Genomic DNA, 19490 nt, shown 5'->3' with positions numbered 1-19490 from the left:
TTATCATGTGGACCCTAAATCATCTTTGCTCTCTGTTCCCTACAGCAGTGTTTCCCAACCTTTTTTCTGCCACAGCACACATTTTACAACTAAAAAATTCTGCTATTTTGAAATACTGCTTTGCAAAAAAAATTAAATGAAACAAACAAGTCACATAGGTAGGCTACGCTGTGTGAGGTCACAGGTGGCAAGAGTGCTAAATGGGTAATGAAAAAACTACATATTTGCTTCTTTGTTCTTGCATTGATTTGTTCTTGCAATGCCACAATAAATTACCAGGATACAAACTCATGAGGGTCGAAAAAGTTGAGACATTTACTGGTCTACAAACATTTTTTCTGGGGATATTTTTTTTTAAAGAATAAGCTAAAAGCACCAATTTCAAAAATAGTTTCACACATTTGTTCAATTTTATTAACTGATTATTTCAGTGATTACTTCTGGAAATGTCACTATGTGGTGACAAATGAGCGTCTTATGTGCTATGAGTGATTCAGTGAATCATTTTGAGTCGTTCATGACCGAAATCTACCAAGAGACTTTATAGTGTTTAAGCATTAAAAGAACAAAGCAAGATCTATAGTCTTCTTTCAGTCTGAGCATTATATTTCCTCCAAAAAGACAACAATAATAGTCTAATAATAGTGAGTATTCAATAACGTCCTTACCTTCTCCTTTATTAAAACTTGCATGGCTACAAATCTACTGACTTCAGTATAAGAATTATAAACACAAAGCAGATCTACGGTATCATTTTCATACAGTAGCTTATTTAAACTGCTGAGCATGGCTTTTATCAGAAAAGACCACAATAATAGACAAATAATAATCATTTTGAGTTTCAATAATGTTCTTTCACCATTGTAAAGCACATTTCACATGAGTTGAGTCGAGGCGTCATCACTCCGTTCAACGCCAGAGTCAAGCGCCGCATTGCCCTCCACATGGCATGAGTTGCAGAAAGTGTCACAGAGGGGCAATTTTACGAGTTTGCAAAGTAAAAAAGTGGGAAGTGTGCACATTAAACATCGAAAACATGTATTTGGTAGAGAGAGAAAAGCGTGCAGGTTGCTTTGATAGCAGAAAGTAATAAAAATACTTGTTTAGGTCTAAGCCTTTTCTAGGTCAATAGCTGGAGTCTCTGATATTCGTAAACGATAAGGTAAAATTTCATTAAAATAAATTATGAAACAATCAATGTCTCCACAAATTTGGACAAATTTTAATATTTCTTGTTGCTTAGTACTCTCAAATACATTATTGGTGAAGCAAAAATGTGTGTGTGAAAGTCACTTCATAGACTTCAATGTATTCTGCAGCGCTGACATGAGTCATGTTAAAGACTAAATATCAGTCACTTTTACACATAAATCATTGCTCTTAACAATCAGAAAAGTGACAGATTATAGTTTAAAAACTGCAAATTTCTCCAAAAGGTGAGTTTGGATCTCTGAAATATTATTTTTTTCATGCATTTATTTATTTCGTGGAATTTGATCATTTTCTACGGCACATCTTTCAATCTTTCACGGCACATTAGTGTGCCACAACAAAGTGGTTGGGAAACACTGCCCTACAGTGTGTGTGTTTATATGCATAATCATACACTGATTATAGGGGTATGGTCATAAATGGTTTAAGCGTTAACCAATTGCCATACATAGATATTTGCATATTACACCAATTTCGTTCTGTATGTAAATACCATAGTTTTGTGCACATTCGTGTTTACATTTTGACATCAAATGCAGAAAATCACCCGATGATTTCAAATTTCATGTAAACATAGTTTTCTTGCATTTGAATTCTTAAATCCTAAGATCAGTTCAAGTAAAGCACCTGCACATGTGAGCTGTCGGGCCAGCTGTTGTCCAGTGCTTGATATACTTTAAACACATTTGCGTGGTGCAGTTGAAGCCTGTTTTTCATGTAAGTGTGGAGAAAACAGGGCCCAGATTCTAGGGGAGTTGGGGGAGGTACCACAGTCTATCCCATGCTATTTGCTTTCCAGACTTGGAATAGTACAGAGCTGATCATTTGATATCACTGCGCTTTCCCTTGATGATCACAAGGCTTTCCTTGATATCGTGGTGCAGACTTCTAAGCTTAAGACCTATTTAAATTGGAATAATTTCTAGTTTAAAGTGCTAACGAGGAAGTCAAACCTCTCAAACAGCTGGAAAGCCCAGACATTCATTCAGCACTGACGAGGGAAAAAGATAACACTCTGCATGTGCCAAAATAACGTTTTCTTTTTTTTAAATTACACATCATCATTCTTGGTTACATTTATCACAATTGTACAGTATTGACAGTAACTATGTAATTTTGACAGAAATGTTATAGTTCTAAATAATTTGTTATACATTTTTGCTACAAATGTGGCAGGATTTAGAAAAAGACTATTGACCTTGACCTAACCACAGTAATAATCAATCAGCCTAAATTGTTAATAGCCTGATGAAAGAAAAATTATGTGTGTTATGAGTGGGAAACAAACTATGCCCCAACTCAGTAAAGTCCTTTAGAAAAAAGTTGTTAATTAAATTAAATTTGAATTCACATAGTATCTTAAATAAAAAATTGTTGAATTAAAAAGGTAAGATTATGCAAATAGTACAATTATGCATGTAAACAATTAACATGTAACAAAAAAAAAAAAAAAATATATATATATATATATATATATATATATATATATATATATATATATATATATATATATATATATATATATATTCAATAAAATATCTGCAATGTATCATATATTATATTAAGACATTATATATATATATTGATGGAGTACATGGAATTTGTGCATTTTGTAAAAGCTAAAATGTGACCAAAATGATGAAATACTAATGATGTAATAAAAATAAAAGAAATAACATTTGTAAAATTAATAATTTAATAACGTACCAAGTTAAAAGGTCCCCTGTATAATGCACAGCATTAGCTGAGAGATAATTTCTTTAATTGGACAGCAAAATTGACTTTGCAACTGAAATATACCCATTTGAATCTAATCAAAATCGTAATCAAATCGCATCGAGAGCTTGTGAATCGGAATCGAATCAGATCATGAAATGTTTATCAATATCCAGCCCTAATTTAGATTTTGTGATTTAAGCCATGTCAGCTTCCATGGCTATTTTCTTGGTTAAAAACTAGTTAAAATACAATAAAATATAATTGTGTGTGTGTGTGTGTATATATATATGTATATATATATATATATATATATATATATATATATATATATATATATATATATATATTAGTTATCAATGTATTTTTTTTAGTACTCAGTACACACTCAGTAATGGATTAGTCAATTCATGATCATTTTCAATGATCATGAAAAACTAAAAAGAATGACTGATGCTCTTTTCAAATTCTAATGAATTATCATGGGAAGCAGTGTTGAAATGTGGTTATACAGTACAGTTTTGACAACAGTTTGCTGGAGGCCAGCTTTCAACCATGTTAAATTAGCTCATTAAATGTCTTCAGTGACTGTTCAATCAGATAAAGAAATAAATATATTTATAGATAATAGATAATAATACAACAATAATAATAATAATATAATAATTATTATAAATAATAATAACAGAAATAATAACTTTTTATAATAAAAATAAAAATAAAAATGTATTAGGATTTCAAGACACTTGCTTTTGAGGAAGATGATAAAAATTGATGATTGACAAGAGCTGAATGAAACCTTGGCTCTCAGCAGCAACACGGCAGATGTGGTGTGGATGTGATATGTCTTTACTGGAGTCTCGGTGAAGTTTTACACTGGTAACAGATTGCTGCAATTGCAACACAGGAGAAATTTCTCCTTTTAGCCCACATTTTTTCCTGGGAGATTATTTTGTGCAGTTTATTTAAAATGTTTTGGACAAAATAGTGACATTAATGTAGGCCAAGCTCTATCTCTTGTGCATATTCAGATCATCAAATTGAAGAAAAACACCAAGAGTTAATGAAATATTTCTCTGTTAGGTTTTAGTCCCAGGGAACACTTTCAACTCTGCGCCTGTGTGACATTGATTAAATGCTTGTGCTCTGCTTTAACGCTGGACTGTGAATGCCTCCTGAATAGCCTGTCATGGCAGGTAGACAAGTTTCACCATTATGGTAGATTTATAGTCTTAAACTGCCAACTCCTCCACAACTCTTATTCACATAGTGGGTGGGCCTGCCCCACTGCTACGTCTTGAATATAAGTTGAATTGAGAGCAAAGGAGTAAAAGGCATGAATGTCCATTTGCAATATTCTCTTTTAATGATTCCTTTTATCATAAGATTAATTCTCTTCTGATGTTTTTTATTTTTTAAATCACAACCTATTTGTTATATGGCAATTCAATTTACCAATGCCTCTCACCATAATGATGACATACTGAATCTAATTCAGCAAACCAGAGACATTTGAAACTGAAATCAATGTGAGTGTATCTTTCTTGTTTTAATTAAATATGGCTGTTATAAACTCACTGGCATATAATGTAGTATGTATAACCTTTTTCAGTTTGACTGAATAAATAAAAGAGGCTATAGAATCAAATTCATTCATTGTTTTTACACATTTCACCTTCATTGTTTTGATGTTTGTGAAGGATTTCGTATTGGCTCATAAAGAGATTGAGCTGGAAAAGAATTGTAAAATACAATTAAAGTCCACTGGTAACTGCTGTTTTATTCTATGCTCCAGATAATAATCCCAGTTGTGACATTTTCTCTCAAGTGATTGGACATGAGACAGACTGGCAAAGTCAATGGATGGAGGGCTAAACAAAGATGTCTAAATAAAGGGTGTAATGCAGAACAGTCAAGAATGGTACAAAAGTGTTATCTGTCTTTGAAAAAATGTGAATAAGGGCAACTGTTTATCAAGGCATTTTTTACTAAATTATACTGTGACCTGAGGAGACATTAACAAATATTTTGTAAACCATAATTTTTTATTGTCTTCAAATATGCCTTTATATGAACTTTTTTTATATGTATTTTTACTGAGATATATATTTTTTTTTATTTTTTTATTTTTTATTATTATTATTTATTTATTTATGATAAATGATGGATGTTCCTGTGAGAACAGCTAATTAAAGTACTCAAAGAGTTTTTACTGTAATGGGGATTATTGCTTCATTGTGATCTTCATTTAAGTCATTGTATAATATATATATATATATATATATATATATATATATATATATATATATATATATATATATATATATATATATTATTATATATATATTATTATTTGAGCTAAAATATACTTTTTCCTTTGTTCCACCCAACGAAAAGCATTTGATCAAAACTAATCAATTAACAAGTGTTGGATCACATATCAATAAATAGGCATAGAGTAGTTATGGTTCCAAAAGATCACACGGGATGTAAACTATATTTATGCCTGTCTGCCATTGATGCAATCATTAGTTTGTGTCTCAGTGTAGGTTAATCCAATATGTTCTTGTTTGTGTCCTCTCTAGCTCACAACCATGAGTAAGGAAAATGTAGATGACCCCTTAAGGAGTGTTTCACAGACAAACATTAGCAGTAGCATTAAGAGTGAAATGGGGATGTCGTTTCAGCCGCTGCATCTAATATTAATCAAAATGGCCCAGTGAAGCATCTTGTTAAATCTGAGAAGAACAACTTGACATTGATAAATTTCATGTTGGCACTATTCGACTTGCCCAGATTGCAAATCAAAACTTTATGAAAAACACATTTCTATCCTTAGCCGGTCCATCTTTGTGAAGGATTTGCAAGGGCCAGGGAATGTTATTTTAAAGTTATGCACAAACCTTCACAGAATAGAAATGTTACGTGAGGGAAATCTGTGTACAGCATGTGTTCGTCCAATCAAGAGGGACAGAATTATATTTTATTGCTTAGGGAGTTTGATTAAAAGAAGCTGATTGCCTCTGATCTCGATGGAAAGAAAGCCTGTTGAACGTTTTAACATTCTGCTCATGCTGTGTGTAATCATATGTTAGTATGTGGAGTCTAGCGGTGCTCAAATTGAATCAGAGCGGTGCCTCTTTATCTAGATTGAAGGAAATAATTTGTTACAATTTTCCATTAAATAGCATTCAAAAAGGTATGAGTTACTTTAAGGGCACATTTAATGCAAATTGTGGTGCCTCAAAAACTTCACTGTCTCTGAAGATTTCTGACTTTTTTACTTCCTACTCCTGTCTTGGGCTTTTGATGTAGTTGTGTATGCAAACAACATAAAATTGTAATGGGGTTATTTCGCTATATATGTGCTTGACACGACATCACCATCTTTACACCGTGTGACCTCTTTGTGTCAGGAGCACAGAGTAGTGTTTGTACCATGTTTCCTTTCTAGCACTTTATCTAATGCAGTGTTTCCCAACCACTGTGTTGTGGCACACTAATGTGCCGTGGAAAATGATAAAATTCCGCGAAATAAATAAATGCATGAAAAAAAAAATATTTCAGGGATCCAAACTCCTCACCTTTTGGAGAAATTTGTCGTTTTGAAACCATAATCCATCACTATTGTGATTGTCAAGAGCAATGATTTACGTGTAAAAGTGACTGATATTTAGCCTTTAACATGACTCGTTGCTTCACCAATGTTTTTGCCTCACCAATAATGTCTTTGAGAGTACTAAACAACAAGAAATATTTAAAAACGGTCCAAATTTGTGAACAGACATTGAATGTCTCATAATTTATTTTCATTTAATATTACCTTATCGTTTCCGAATATCAGAGACTCCATTTATTGACTCCAGTAAATTCACCTAGAAAAGGCTTGGACCTAAACATAAACGAGTCATTTTATTACTTTCTGCTATCAAAGCAACTTCAAGCTTTTTTTCTCTCTTCCAAATACATGTTTTCAGTGTTTAATGTGCACACCTCACACTTTTTTACTTGGCAAACTCGTAAAATCGCCCCTCTGTGACACTTTCTGCAACTCATGCCATGTGGAGGGCAATGTGGCACATGACTCTGGCGTTGAACGGAGTGATGACGCCTCGACTCAACTCATGTGAAATGTGCTTTACAATGGTGAAAGAACATTGTTGAAACTCAAAATGATTATTATTTGTCTATTATTGTGGTCTTTTCCGATAAAAGCCATGCTCAGCAGTTTAAATAAGCTACTGTATGAAAATGATACCGTAGATCTGCTTTGTGTTTATAATTCTTATACTGAAGTCAGTAGATTTGTAGCCATGCAAGTTTTAATAAAGGAGAAGGTAAGGACGTTATTGAATACTCACTATTATTAGACTATTATTGTTGTCTTTTTGGAGGAAATATAATGCTCAGACTGAAAGAAGACTATAGATCTTGCTTTGTTCTTTTAATGCTTAAACACTATAAAGTCTCTTGGTAGATTTCGGTCATGAACGACTCAAAATGATTCACTGAATCACTCATAGCACATAAGACGCTCATTTGTCACTAGGGTTGCAGCGGTATATCGGTTTCACAGTATACCACGGTTTGAAAATTTACGGTTATCATACCATGTACATTTGCTTATCTACGGTATTGAGAAAAAAATGCAACAGGATGGAGAATCTCACATGCGTGTGCACATCTCCTTTCCTCCTTGTCTGCCTGTCAGACTCGTCAACTTGCGTCACACACACAAACATGCAGCAGAGAAAATGTCATAGAGAAGCAAGGCGAGGGGGTCTGACATGAGTGTGTGTGTGAGTTAACCAGTGTTTATCAACTGGTCTATTCGGACTGGGTCGCGGACAGCAGGGAAAGAACAATGCCATGGTTCTCCCATTGAAGATATTTTGGCGACCGCACAAGTGATCGACTACGTAGGACTGCCGAGGCAGATTTAATGATAATCTCGCAAACAGATAAAACTTCTCATCTGCACTTTCGTGAGTGTAACGAGCTCGCACTAATGATCTGCTCTTCTCACTGGCACGTGCGTTCATCAACTGGGCTTCCCTCAATATTGCGGAGCGCCGACATCAAAACTGATGCGACCAATTTCAATTCTAGTGAGACTTTTCTAGTTTAAAGTGTTACGGAGATTGACAATTCGAACCTCCCAACAGTAGCAAACCTGAAATGCCAAACAGCACTGAGGAGGAAAAGAGCAACACTGTGCTATGCGCCAAAAAAAGATTTTACGTGGGTAAACTCTTATAGTAAACTCAAAGCAACTGTTATATTTTGACAAAATGTTATAGTTTTATTTGAGATAATCTAAAGGTAGAATCTATTAGACCTCATTTTATATCAACAGTGGCAGTTGTAGTTAAAGTTTCAAGATGTGTTTCAGCTAATATTTATTTTTCATAAATACTGTCATTTATTATTATTATTACTATTATTTAAGTCTAGCTACACTGACTTAACCATGGTAATGAGGAGCCTTTCCTTCTGTGTAATATGTGCATAAATATTTAATATTAGGCAACAAACGGGATAATAACGGGCTCATATAAGTAAATATAAGTCCATTTTTAAAAGGGGGAGAGAAACTTCCTGTAGATTTTGACATCAACAACAAAAATAATGTCACTTGATGCATGTCCTTGTACTGGAAAACCATGCAACATAAAAGTAATTGCAACCCAGGATACATTAAATGCAGGTTATGTTTAATCTATGGCAGGTCAACACTTGATTTCCAATGTAAAATCTGTCCTGAAGCAAAACCAGTTGAGAACCTCTGAGTTAAAGGTACAGACAGGAGCAGTCTGGCCTCACTGTCGCACACCTACAGTATATGTTAACTATTAATAATCATAGGACATTACTTTAAAAGCTCACACAGCTGATGTTATTTTTCATTTAGTAGTTCATTTAACATGCTATGCTAACATGTAAACTAACATGTTTAGTTATATAACATGTTATAGTATCATGCAATTTTTTATCATGTTTATAATTCTGTTTATTATAATTCTGTTTTTTTACACATACTTCAATAAATTAAATGGTTTCAAGTTTCAATTATAATAAAGTGTTTGCTCAAAAATAAATAGCCCTTCTGTTTTTACTGTTTTTCATAATAGTATTTGTGTAATACCGTGAAACAGTGATATTTTCTGAGACGGTTTTCCTACCGTGAAAATCTCATACATTTGCAACCCTAATTGGCACCACCTAGTGACATTTCAAATGTGTGAAACAGAAGCAAGCCTCACCAAAATACTCTTTATTTTGAAGCTAATTCTGCACAAATGTAAACTTGAATAAACTTAAATCACTAAAATAGCTGGAATTGGTGCTTTTAGCTTATTCTTTAAAAAATATATATCCCCTGAATAAATGTTCGTGGACCAGTGATGTCTTATCTTTTTCGACCCTCATGAGTTTGTATCCCAGTAATTTATTGTAGCATTGCAAGGACAAATCTAAAAATTAGAATTTAGCTTGCCACCTGTGACCTCACACAGCATAGCCTACCTATGTGACTTGTTTTTTATTAAAAAAAAATTGCATATCCATATTTCAAACATTACAAGTAAACAGGCTACTAGTATGGACAGAAAACATGGACAAGTTCTTGAAAAGGAAAAATATTGACGATGGTTAGCCTATGTGGGATAGTGGTGTGCCGTAGAATTTTTTTTTATTTGTGAAAAGTGTGCCGTGGCAGAGAAAAGGTTGGGAAACACTGATCGAAGGCACCTGTCACAGAGACCTATTTTAATCCTGCCATGAATGTTGTTTCTTTCCTCACTTCATCCTCTTCAATGTAACATAAAATCAGTTGGTCTTTCATAGTTCTTGAAAAGGATGTTGATGGTTCTGTGAGGTACATGACCACGCATGTGTGTGAACATTTGTTTTTACTTTTTTAAGGCTAAAGGGTAGAGATGCATCAATTGATTGGCCATTTGAAATATTGTCTTACACCTGTGAATGGAGATCAGCCAGTCATGCTTTATTTTAAGGATATTCAGGGACAAGAATTCTGAAGACGTTCCAGTGCCAGTTCTTTTAAAAAAAAAAAAAATCAAATGATCATGATAACTGTAATAACAGCACTGAAATATCTTCTGGCAAAAGCTGTGTTATTAGTGCAAGTATTAGTAATTTGCATTATTTAACCAAAACAATACACTAAAGAGAATAAACAAATTCATAATTTCTATAAATAAATAAATATATGTGTGGGGCATTTTGCAGCAGCATATTGCTTAATACTTATAAAAATAAAAATAAATTATGTGGTAAAAGGATCTTTTTGAAAAATATCAACCACAGTGTTCAAATTGTGGCTATTAGTACCAGCTTCACAAATAAATTGTGAAGTATATTAAAATAATATGATATATGACATTTTATGTGGGGGGGAAAAAACTGGCTTGTCGTTTTGTGATTGATGCATTTTAAGTTGTAATAATAGCTATTTAAGTGTGTTTTGATCACTGAAACATCCATTTTGACATTTAAATTATAGAATGTAAAAGAAAGAAAAAAAGAAATGCTCAACAAATAATTGAATAATTCTCTACATACATATAATTCCTGTTGGTATTTTTGCATGAGAATTAGACATTTATGCATGAGAATAAGGCAAATATTGATTTTTTTTGGTGTGGGCTGCCTCAGCAGAATGTTACTGTGACAGTCTGGTGTGTGACAGTATATGTTTGGACACCCGTAGTTAGACGGAAACAGACCTGTCAGCACGGCGGCAAGATGGGACAGTAAGATAATCACACAGTGTCATTTTGGGGGGCAATTACCCAGCTTGGAGTGAAATGAGAAAACCAGTTTTTTTTCCTGCTGTTCTAATGGAGGTTCCGGTCATTAGTTAAACGAGAGTCACTCTCTGGCTGTAATCAAACGTGAAGCGTTCAGTTTAAGAGCCCATTATAAAACATCTGCTCCCCGGCGATGGCCTGCGGAGACTTACGTTTGCTCAGTCGTAAAGTCTGCAACAACTATTGCTACTCGATTTCAAGTCTTTGTAAGTGGGAGTTTTAATGTTACCCTGTTACGATTCAGGTCATGTTCCCATTTCCTGGTCGTATATATGCCCTGTTTTTGACTGTAGGAGAAGGAATGGAGGAGCGGTTAGTGCATCAGTGAATTGGAACACCTGGTTTTGGCATATCCTACTCTCTATAAATAGCAGGTGTACGTCCATTTATTTGCACACAGACAAGCTATCGCTCCTCTTTTGTTTTATTTTGTTCCAATATATATAGAGGAACAATATTTACATTCGAAATGTATCTAAACGCATGTACGTACATAAATATTGTAGATATTTTGCCACCAACATTTCTTTTTAAATCAATTCTACGTATAGAAATAAACAAGTTTGTTCAATAAATTCCAATGCATAAAGGGATATTCAATTATAATAAAAGCTAAGATCAATCGACAACATTTGTGGAATATTGTGGAGTACCACAGAACATTATTTGGTCTTGCCCACCTTTTCTCTAGAATAAAAGCTACATTTTGGGTTCCAGTGAGGCACTTGCAAAGGAAGTGCAATGGGGCTAATTCGTAAATGTTCATATGCTCACTGTTTCAAACGTATAGCCACAAGACATAATCAGTATACATATTAACCTAATATTAGTGTAATAAAATTGCTTACCATGTCTGTGTAAAGTTATAGGCAATTTTACAACTTCTTTGCCATGATGATGTAAATGTCAACAAACCCTAAAACACTTAATTGACTATAAAATGACGAATTACAAATGTACACCTCAAATAATACATGAGTTTTAACAGAATACTTAATATAAGTGCTTTTATAAAATTATAAGCTTCACATTTTTGCCTTTAAACTGCAGAAATGGCCCCATTCACTTCCATTGTACGTAAGTGCCTCACAGTAACCTCAACTTTTATTTTTTATTTTTTTTTAAGAAAAGGACGGACGAGACTAAATTATTTTTTGTGGTAATCAACATTATGCCACAAATGCTGTTGATTGTCACTTAAACAAAATGGTTGTGTTTTTCACTGGAAAGTTTTGGAATGTGAGGATTGAAAAAGGGAGGCTTTGACAGCATTTATAGGAACAAATCCTCCAGTATAGAATCCCATTTTACCCAAACCAATCTGAAACAGGCACACAATCCGCCTGCCTTTTGTGTGAAGCAGAATGTTATAACAAGCTTCGCTAATACCTTTGCCTTTCCTCTTCTAATAGACCAACTTCCTAGACAACCAGGCCCGCCCCCTCTTTCACCTGCTCCACATCAGCACAAGCAGCATCCTTCAGTCACCTCTCTGAACCAATCACTGGCCAATCAGACGGCTGAGCTTCAAAGCACATCCGAATGTGTGCAGCTGCAAGAAAACTGGGTTCTGGGTGGCAACATAGGCTTGGAGAACAGGTACGTTTTTTTACACAGTCATTATATTTAGTGTTAATTGTTCCTTTTTTACATTTCACCAATGTTTACACATTTAGTTATCTTATAAGTTTTGAATAAAATATTCTGTATCATTATGCTGATCTGCATGATATGGTAAAAAAGTATCAAACTAAGACCTCTTTAAATTAACCAAACTGAGATCTCTATCATTGAGCTAAAAGTGAACTGCATGAAAAATAACCCAATTCTCACTGCATTCACATTAATTTAGCCCACTTTTCACACAAAGTTGTTTATTGGATTCCACGCTTATTATTTTATTATTATATCATATTTTGCCTTTATTATTATTATTATTATTATTATGTAAACATCATTATTAATATATTTCTGATGAAATTATTTCATGCACCAATTATTTTGGTAGAAAACTGAAGAAAGGCATTTGATTTTCAGTGTGTTTTTTCGACATTAGTTTCTGCTCCTCTGCAAATATGGTTAAATGCTGTTATTTCCTCCCTTTTTTTAACATAGTGCCATGTTACATCATATCAGTATGCATAATTATGTTATGTATAAATATTAAATATATACTTAATATTGTGATGTAGTTAGTTACAATTGAGTCAGTACTTTTCATGTTACAACATTTTCTGTTGAGTGGACATCAAGTATTTATGTTTTACTATTTATTATTTTACTAATTTATTATTTAAGTAAATTTTTAGCAAATATTGTGATAAAATCTACAGAGAGAAGGCTTTATGTAATGCACCTTGCTGTCACTATTGATATCTTGAAGTGCACTTCTCAAACTGAGGGCTGCTTACTCAGCACCTGCCCGACAGGGTGAATTTACTTATGTGTGACATGAGTATCATATCAGGCATAAATAAATACACAAGTTAGTCTTACCCTCTTCAGCTATACATTCTTCTCCATCAGATCTTAAAAGCATTTGTCTGTATAGACGTTCGTTTTTATTTTTTTTTATAATGTCACAATGCAAATGTTATTGTGATTTGTGCACACAGTCTGTTATTAATACCCTTTACAGTCTGTTATTATACTCATTTATTTTTAAATTATAATAGTGTTCTTGAATAAAAGGTTTGAAAGCCCATGCAAAACAGGTCTTCATGAAAGGATGACTTACTTTACAAAATTCTGCTTTTGTTCATAACAGACTCAGAATAAATAGTATTATAATGCACTGCATCATATATTTTTTAGACCCTTATGCAGATTCCTAAACACTAAAATCAGCACTTTCACTTCAAAAGGCTGAAAGGAAGAATCCCTATAGACTGGATCTTGCAGCGGCTGAATGTAAATGCAAAAGCATCAGAAATAGACTTAATTAACAGAAGTCACTGTGCACAAGACTTCATTTCTATTCTCTCTCTCTCAATCTATCTCTCTCTCTATTATTGTTTGCCAATAAAATAAGGTTTGTTAAATTAAATCTAAATCAATAATTCCATTAATATTACATTTTGGCCTACATTTAGTCTAAAGTGATGAAACATTAAAAATAATATGCTTAGTTTTTGCATAAAGGGGCCATATAAAGAAAAATATAATATTCCTTGATCTTTTGAAATAAAGAGCCCATTGTACTCTGAAAACATAATGTAAAGTTTCAGTGAATACATTAATACATAACTGCCCATATTTACATGTCAACGATGCATGTTTGGTTCAACTTTGGCCCGACCACTCTTGGTGAATTAAAATGGAGAATTATTCCTAAAAACAGGGGGAAAAAAGTGGGGAAGACTTAGTTCAGAAGGTGTCAGACTTTTACTGTAGGAGCCATTTATTATTATTTTTTGTATTGACTTGTATTTCTTTAGTTGTGTGCCCTCTGCAGGTGAGGTGAGGCCTTAAAAGCCCAGGTGTTGCTTGTTGAGAGGTGGCCTGCTGGGAGCACACGGTCTTTAGACATTCACCTTTGTTTGTTTAATTTGTTGTTTGGCAAACATTGCATTTTTCTTTCAATTCAATTTGTTGCTTCAAGAAATGAATAAACAGCATGGAATTCAACTTAAACCTGGTGGACAATGGATTATAAACAAAGGAAGAGTCTAAATCACTCAGCAGACCCAAGGAGTGACCAAATGGACAATTTTGTTTAAGGATGGTCACTACATGTACTATTACTATTTTTACTATTTCTGTCATATATTGACATAGCAGGATTACCATTACTAATCATGTCCATGAAACACATGTCTTCATTGTTATTGGTGAGTCTGGCCGATCTCGAATAAGCTGTGTCACAACTGCGCCAGCTGAGCCTGGCGGCTGGTCTCGCATCGCTCTTGTTGTACTTTGATGGTCTATGTATAGCACAAAGTGGGTTTTAAGTATAGAAATCTGTTGTAATCACTTCAAAGTCAGTTAAAAAACAAACTTATATATAGACATTTTTTAACTGTTTCTTTTTTTGACTTAATATAAAGTAGATTCCTCCCTGCAGTTACACTGTACACATTCATTACAAACAGAAGTGTTGCCAATGTAGTGTGTCAGGTTTTTTATCTTTTGTGGGGCACAGCTGTTGTGCTTCATTATGGAGAGGAATACAACAACAAAAGTAACAAAACAAAAGAATAATGAGGATGTGCTGCTTATGGATAAGAGAAAGAAGACATTTTGTAATCACATCAAGGGAAAATTTTTATTGCTTAGCTAGTTCTAAGCAGAACACACAGCCTTCTCCTGCTATTAATCAACCTAGTAGAATCCTTTTTATTAACTTCTCCCCCACCACCACCACCTCCATATTTCTCTCATTCCTTCATCTACCTTCCCCACACTATGCCAATCTCCTCTTCTCACTACTCTACCTTTCTCACACTTTTATCTCGAAAACTTTCCACTCCGCTGTCTGTCACAAAGACTCTGATCTTTACATGTCAACAGAAAGGGACTGTCCTAAAATGGCAGTGGCGCAGAAACCTCCAGGGAGCATCTTAAAATACAGCCACTCTGCCGAGTGCTGGAGAGGCACCTGCTGCTCCCAGACCCCTACTGAGGTGGCAGATGCTTCTGCTTCAAAGACGATGCTTGAGTCTTAGGAAGAGTTGAGAGTTTTTCGCTTATTTCTTTTCCTTCTACCCTGCAGGTCTTCATTAAACTTGCATATCATGTTTGTCCATGTATGCTCATGTGTTAGGAAGAGGCCTTCTCTTTTCGGTATCACCTGTCAAATAGTGTTGCTTTACACTTTTCATTTATAGACTCAATTGTAGTAACTCTTAAAGTCAAAAAGTAGTCCTTTGAAACCCCACTCTTTTAAGCCTAGCTAATGCGGTATTCATTATAAATCAGATTATGCCAGGAAAGGACTTTGATTCTTTTGTTTGCAATTTCTCTTTCTACCACCAAATCCTTGCCCATTCTTTTGCACCATAGCATTCCAGGCGTCAACCAGATGACAAGGAGAGGTGGGATGCTAACAGAGATTCTGATTGAACAAGAGCAGAAAGCTCTTTGGGGTGAAGTTACTTAGTTGTCCTAATGCAAACAACATTCTCACACACTATAAAAAGAGGCGATGAGGATTAGCTTAGTCATTTTCTCTGCCTGGCTTCACACTACTGCTAATCAATTATGGATTGTTTGGCCTCAAAACGGTACACTGTCAGTGTATTTGTTAATCGTTTGTGAAGGCTTTTAAATGTGCCTCATTCAGTGTGCAGTGTCCAGGAACCGATCTGAGCCCTTGTGAAAAGTGTGTGTGTGTGTGCTTAAAGTTGTGGCAGCAGCTCATAACCATGCAGTTATAAAGCAGAAGTTTTACAATAGAGCTTGTCTGAATGAAAAGTAGGCATCTTTAAACCAAGCTTGTATTGAAACTTTAGCAAAAGAACAAGAGTCTACGTCCTGCTAGACCATTGAAGTTCTATATAATGAGTAATGCTGTACGGAGCCTGGCAAGATTTAAAAGTTTCCTCATCTTACATTCACACAGGTAATAAATTGCTGCCACCTAAAGCTGTTGCCAGCCTAACAGCAAGGGCTGTTGAACCTGCATACACCCCCATAATCAAATCAGAATGAACTTCAAATTAATAACTATTAATGAATTATTAATTCCACTTAATAATTGATCTTAAAGTTAAATCATTATCCTTTAGATTTAAACATTGCCTATTAAAAAGAACTTCTCAGTTTACTTAATACATTACTTGTATACAACAGGATTTTCTGTAAAGCTGCTTTGAAACTGTGTGTTGTGAAAAGTGCTATACAAATTAAAATGACAACTTGACAGAGCAAATAACATTTTATGGCGAAGCTGCACTAAAATCTTCCAACATTGAAAAGTTTTACACATGCAGAAATTAAACTTTTACATGAGATGAATTCTGCAATCATATTAGTTGCCTAGAAAAAGCTGTTTAGACTGTTTTCATACTTGTTTCAGATACAGTTTATTATTTTGACTTAGTTTGTTTTTTCTTTGTATAATTTCACTGGAACATACAGTATAGTGAGCTGGGCAAAAATCAAATAAATTAATAAAAAACTTTAGAGAATTGGAGCGACTTTTGAGATCTACAGTTTGTGCATGAGAGAACATTGCCTCTGATGACAACTGTAGCGAATATGCAGTAAAAAATAAAAAACCACAAATTCCAGTGTCGAAACGCAATTCAGGGCACACAGTCCTTAGCCCCTCACTAGCAACTCTCCTGATCTGTGATGCATTATACAGTGTTCGTGAAGCTACTTTAAACTACTTTGAACAGCTTAAAGAAACTAAACTACAGTCAATCTACCCTTTTAAAAAAGTAGCAAGTTTCACTACAAGCTTATCCTATTTTAACAACTGTCAGATGATATTACAGAACAGTATATCTCTGGCATAAAATCAATGAAGATCTCAATTAGAGTGACAACATAAAATTATACATACATACAACAGGAATTAAAAAAAAAACCTTAAACATAAATACACTTGTACTAAATAATCCTTATTACACAGGTCTCTAGAATACTCTATTCTGATTGGTCAATGGCACATCTAGCGGTCTGATATATTTAAGTAAGAACGCACATCCGGGGATTAATACAATTCAGACCAGTTTTACAGGTATTGCGAATCATCTTTCCTACTTCTCTTATCACCCTGTGATCTCTACAAGTAAGCTAATAAAATTATTTCAATTATTTCGACCTTAATCCCATAGACTGATCATTTTTTTGTCAGTGGGCAACTGTACAAAATCAGCAAGGGATCAAATACTTTTTTCCTTCACTGTTACTGAGTCTAAAAGCAAAGCTGGAGCTGCAAAGTTTTCGTAGTGATTACAAATAGTTATATAGCAAACTCAAAAGCCTGACTTGAGTGTAATCAATGGGTCTGAGATTTTAATGACTTTCAGAAAAGTTTAAATGCAATGTAAAGTATTTTTTCACAGTTCTGTTCTGAAAAGTTTGCACATCAGTCTCGGTTATTGTTTTTTTTTTGTATTTAATTTCCCTTTTTACCATATCTCACTGCTCTTTCCCCAGGCACTTCCTGCTGAAGACTGGAACAGGCACCACTTCGCTCTTCACAACGCCTAATCCAGGTTACACCATGGCAACTGGGGCTGTCTACTCCCCACCTGCTCGCCCCTTAACCCGCAACACCCTTTCAAGAGGTGCATTCAAATTTAACAAGTCACCTAAACGGTGTTCGTGGAAATGCACAGCTCTCAGTGCTCTGGGAGTGGCCGCCCTGCTGTCAGTTCTTCTCTGCTACTGTATAGGTAACTGTGGCAAGTCAAATGTTTGTTTGTTTGTGTGTGCGTGTTTGTATGCTCTGGCTTATATGACCATGAGGTACACAGGTGCGGCCTGTTTTAGCCAGCTTGCCCCCATAAGAGGTTGTGAAATAGCTCATCAAATGAAGTTTTCCTACCTTGGCCTTCATCTGTGGCCAAAACACCTGGTGCTCTGCTCTAAATAGCCTCCCCATCCCACATAGCAAGTCACACATCCTCCGTACACACACACATACACTGGAGAAAGACATAATTTTAGTGATTAATAACTGCAGCCAAGCAAAAAACACCATGAACTTGTCTTATTGTCCGATGCACTCTATATGCAGTCTGTTTGTCCCACAAACTCTTTAAACTTCCATTTTTTTAAATGATCTTTGATTGCTTTAAATTTTTTCCACACTGTGAGTTATTTGCAGCAGTTGGAGGGTTCTCCTCCCCTGCTGAAGGCCTGTTAGAAACACTCATCCCCCCAAAGATCAAACTGAGAGGAAGAGAGTTGTGTGAAGCACTGCCTCCTCAGCAAGCTCCCTCACTGTGAACTTTGAAGGAGACTTTTCCCAAGCTGTTTTTACACACATTGAGTGGTAAAAAAAAATGATCTAGAAAATGTCTGCCTAGGATATAACAACAGTACATGATGAAGAGTGTGTCTTAAAGAGTGAAAGAAGGACAAAGGAAGAAAAATGGGAGACAACAAGAGAGTAGAGGGAATGAGAGAGAAATTCTGACATTATATAACGCAAAGAGCTTTTGATCTTCAAGCGTACTTTTGATTTTCACATTTTGCCCAGCTCTTTTTATTTTTTTTTTCATCACCCAGAATTCACCTCCGTAGCACTGCATCAGTTGAATCAATGCCAAATTCACAGTGAAATGTTTTTCAATGACAAGCTAAAGACTAGTCAGTAGTAAATGCAAAACAGTTTGCATCAAGGCCACATGCAGTGATAATTCAAAGGAGATGTCTTTAAACGGCAAAACAAGATATTTTGCACTGTTCAGTGTAGAATTCATTTAATTGGGGAGGGACCTTCAATTTTTAAACTTATTGTACTTATGTCCAACACATGTCAAAAATAGAGTGCAAATGATCTTCCAGTGCAATGGGGTTCAACAGCTTTTAAACTATATCATTTAGCAAATTTGAATGTCTTATTATGTGATATGTGCTTGGTGTTCCATTTCATGAACTTAATTGCCTTCTATTCCAGCCATGCATGTACTTGGCCTGAACTGGAAACTTAAGGATGCTGATAATCATGCCTTTGAAAATGGACGAGCCAAACCAGTGACGTTTCCGACCAACACTGTGACTGCCATTTCTCCAGATGGTAAAATTTCAAGGCAAAAATCTATGATGTTTAAG

At 34.7% G+C, this 19490-nt stretch overlaps 1 protein-coding gene across 2 annotated transcripts in view; it reads left to right on the top strand.

The window, feature by feature from the left end:
• LOC127659702 (teneurin-3-like) overlaps positions 1 to 19490 on the top strand; it is a 171884-nt gene that overhangs the window by 72251 nt on the left and 80143 nt on the right. For both annotated transcript variants that reach the window (XM_052149641.1, XM_052149640.1), the window contains 3 exons: positions 12173 to 12359; positions 17868 to 18106; positions 19336 to 19455. In XM_052149641.1, coding sequence (XP_052005601.1) covers positions 12173 to 12359; positions 17868 to 18106; positions 19336 to 19455 — 546 coding nt within the window. The remainder of the gene's footprint in view (positions 1 to 12172; positions 12360 to 17867; positions 18107 to 19335; positions 19456 to 19490) is intronic.

Source organism: Xyrauchen texanus, chromosome 19, assembly GCF_025860055.1.
Source record: "Xyrauchen texanus isolate HMW12.3.18 chromosome 19, RBS_HiC_50CHRs, whole genome shotgun sequence".
Classification (NCBI taxonomy): domain Eukaryota; kingdom Metazoa; phylum Chordata; class Actinopteri; order Cypriniformes; family Catostomidae; genus Xyrauchen; species Xyrauchen texanus.
The sequence above is the reverse complement of the archived record's forward strand: the minus strand, read 5'-3'. Positions and strand labels throughout refer to the sequence as shown.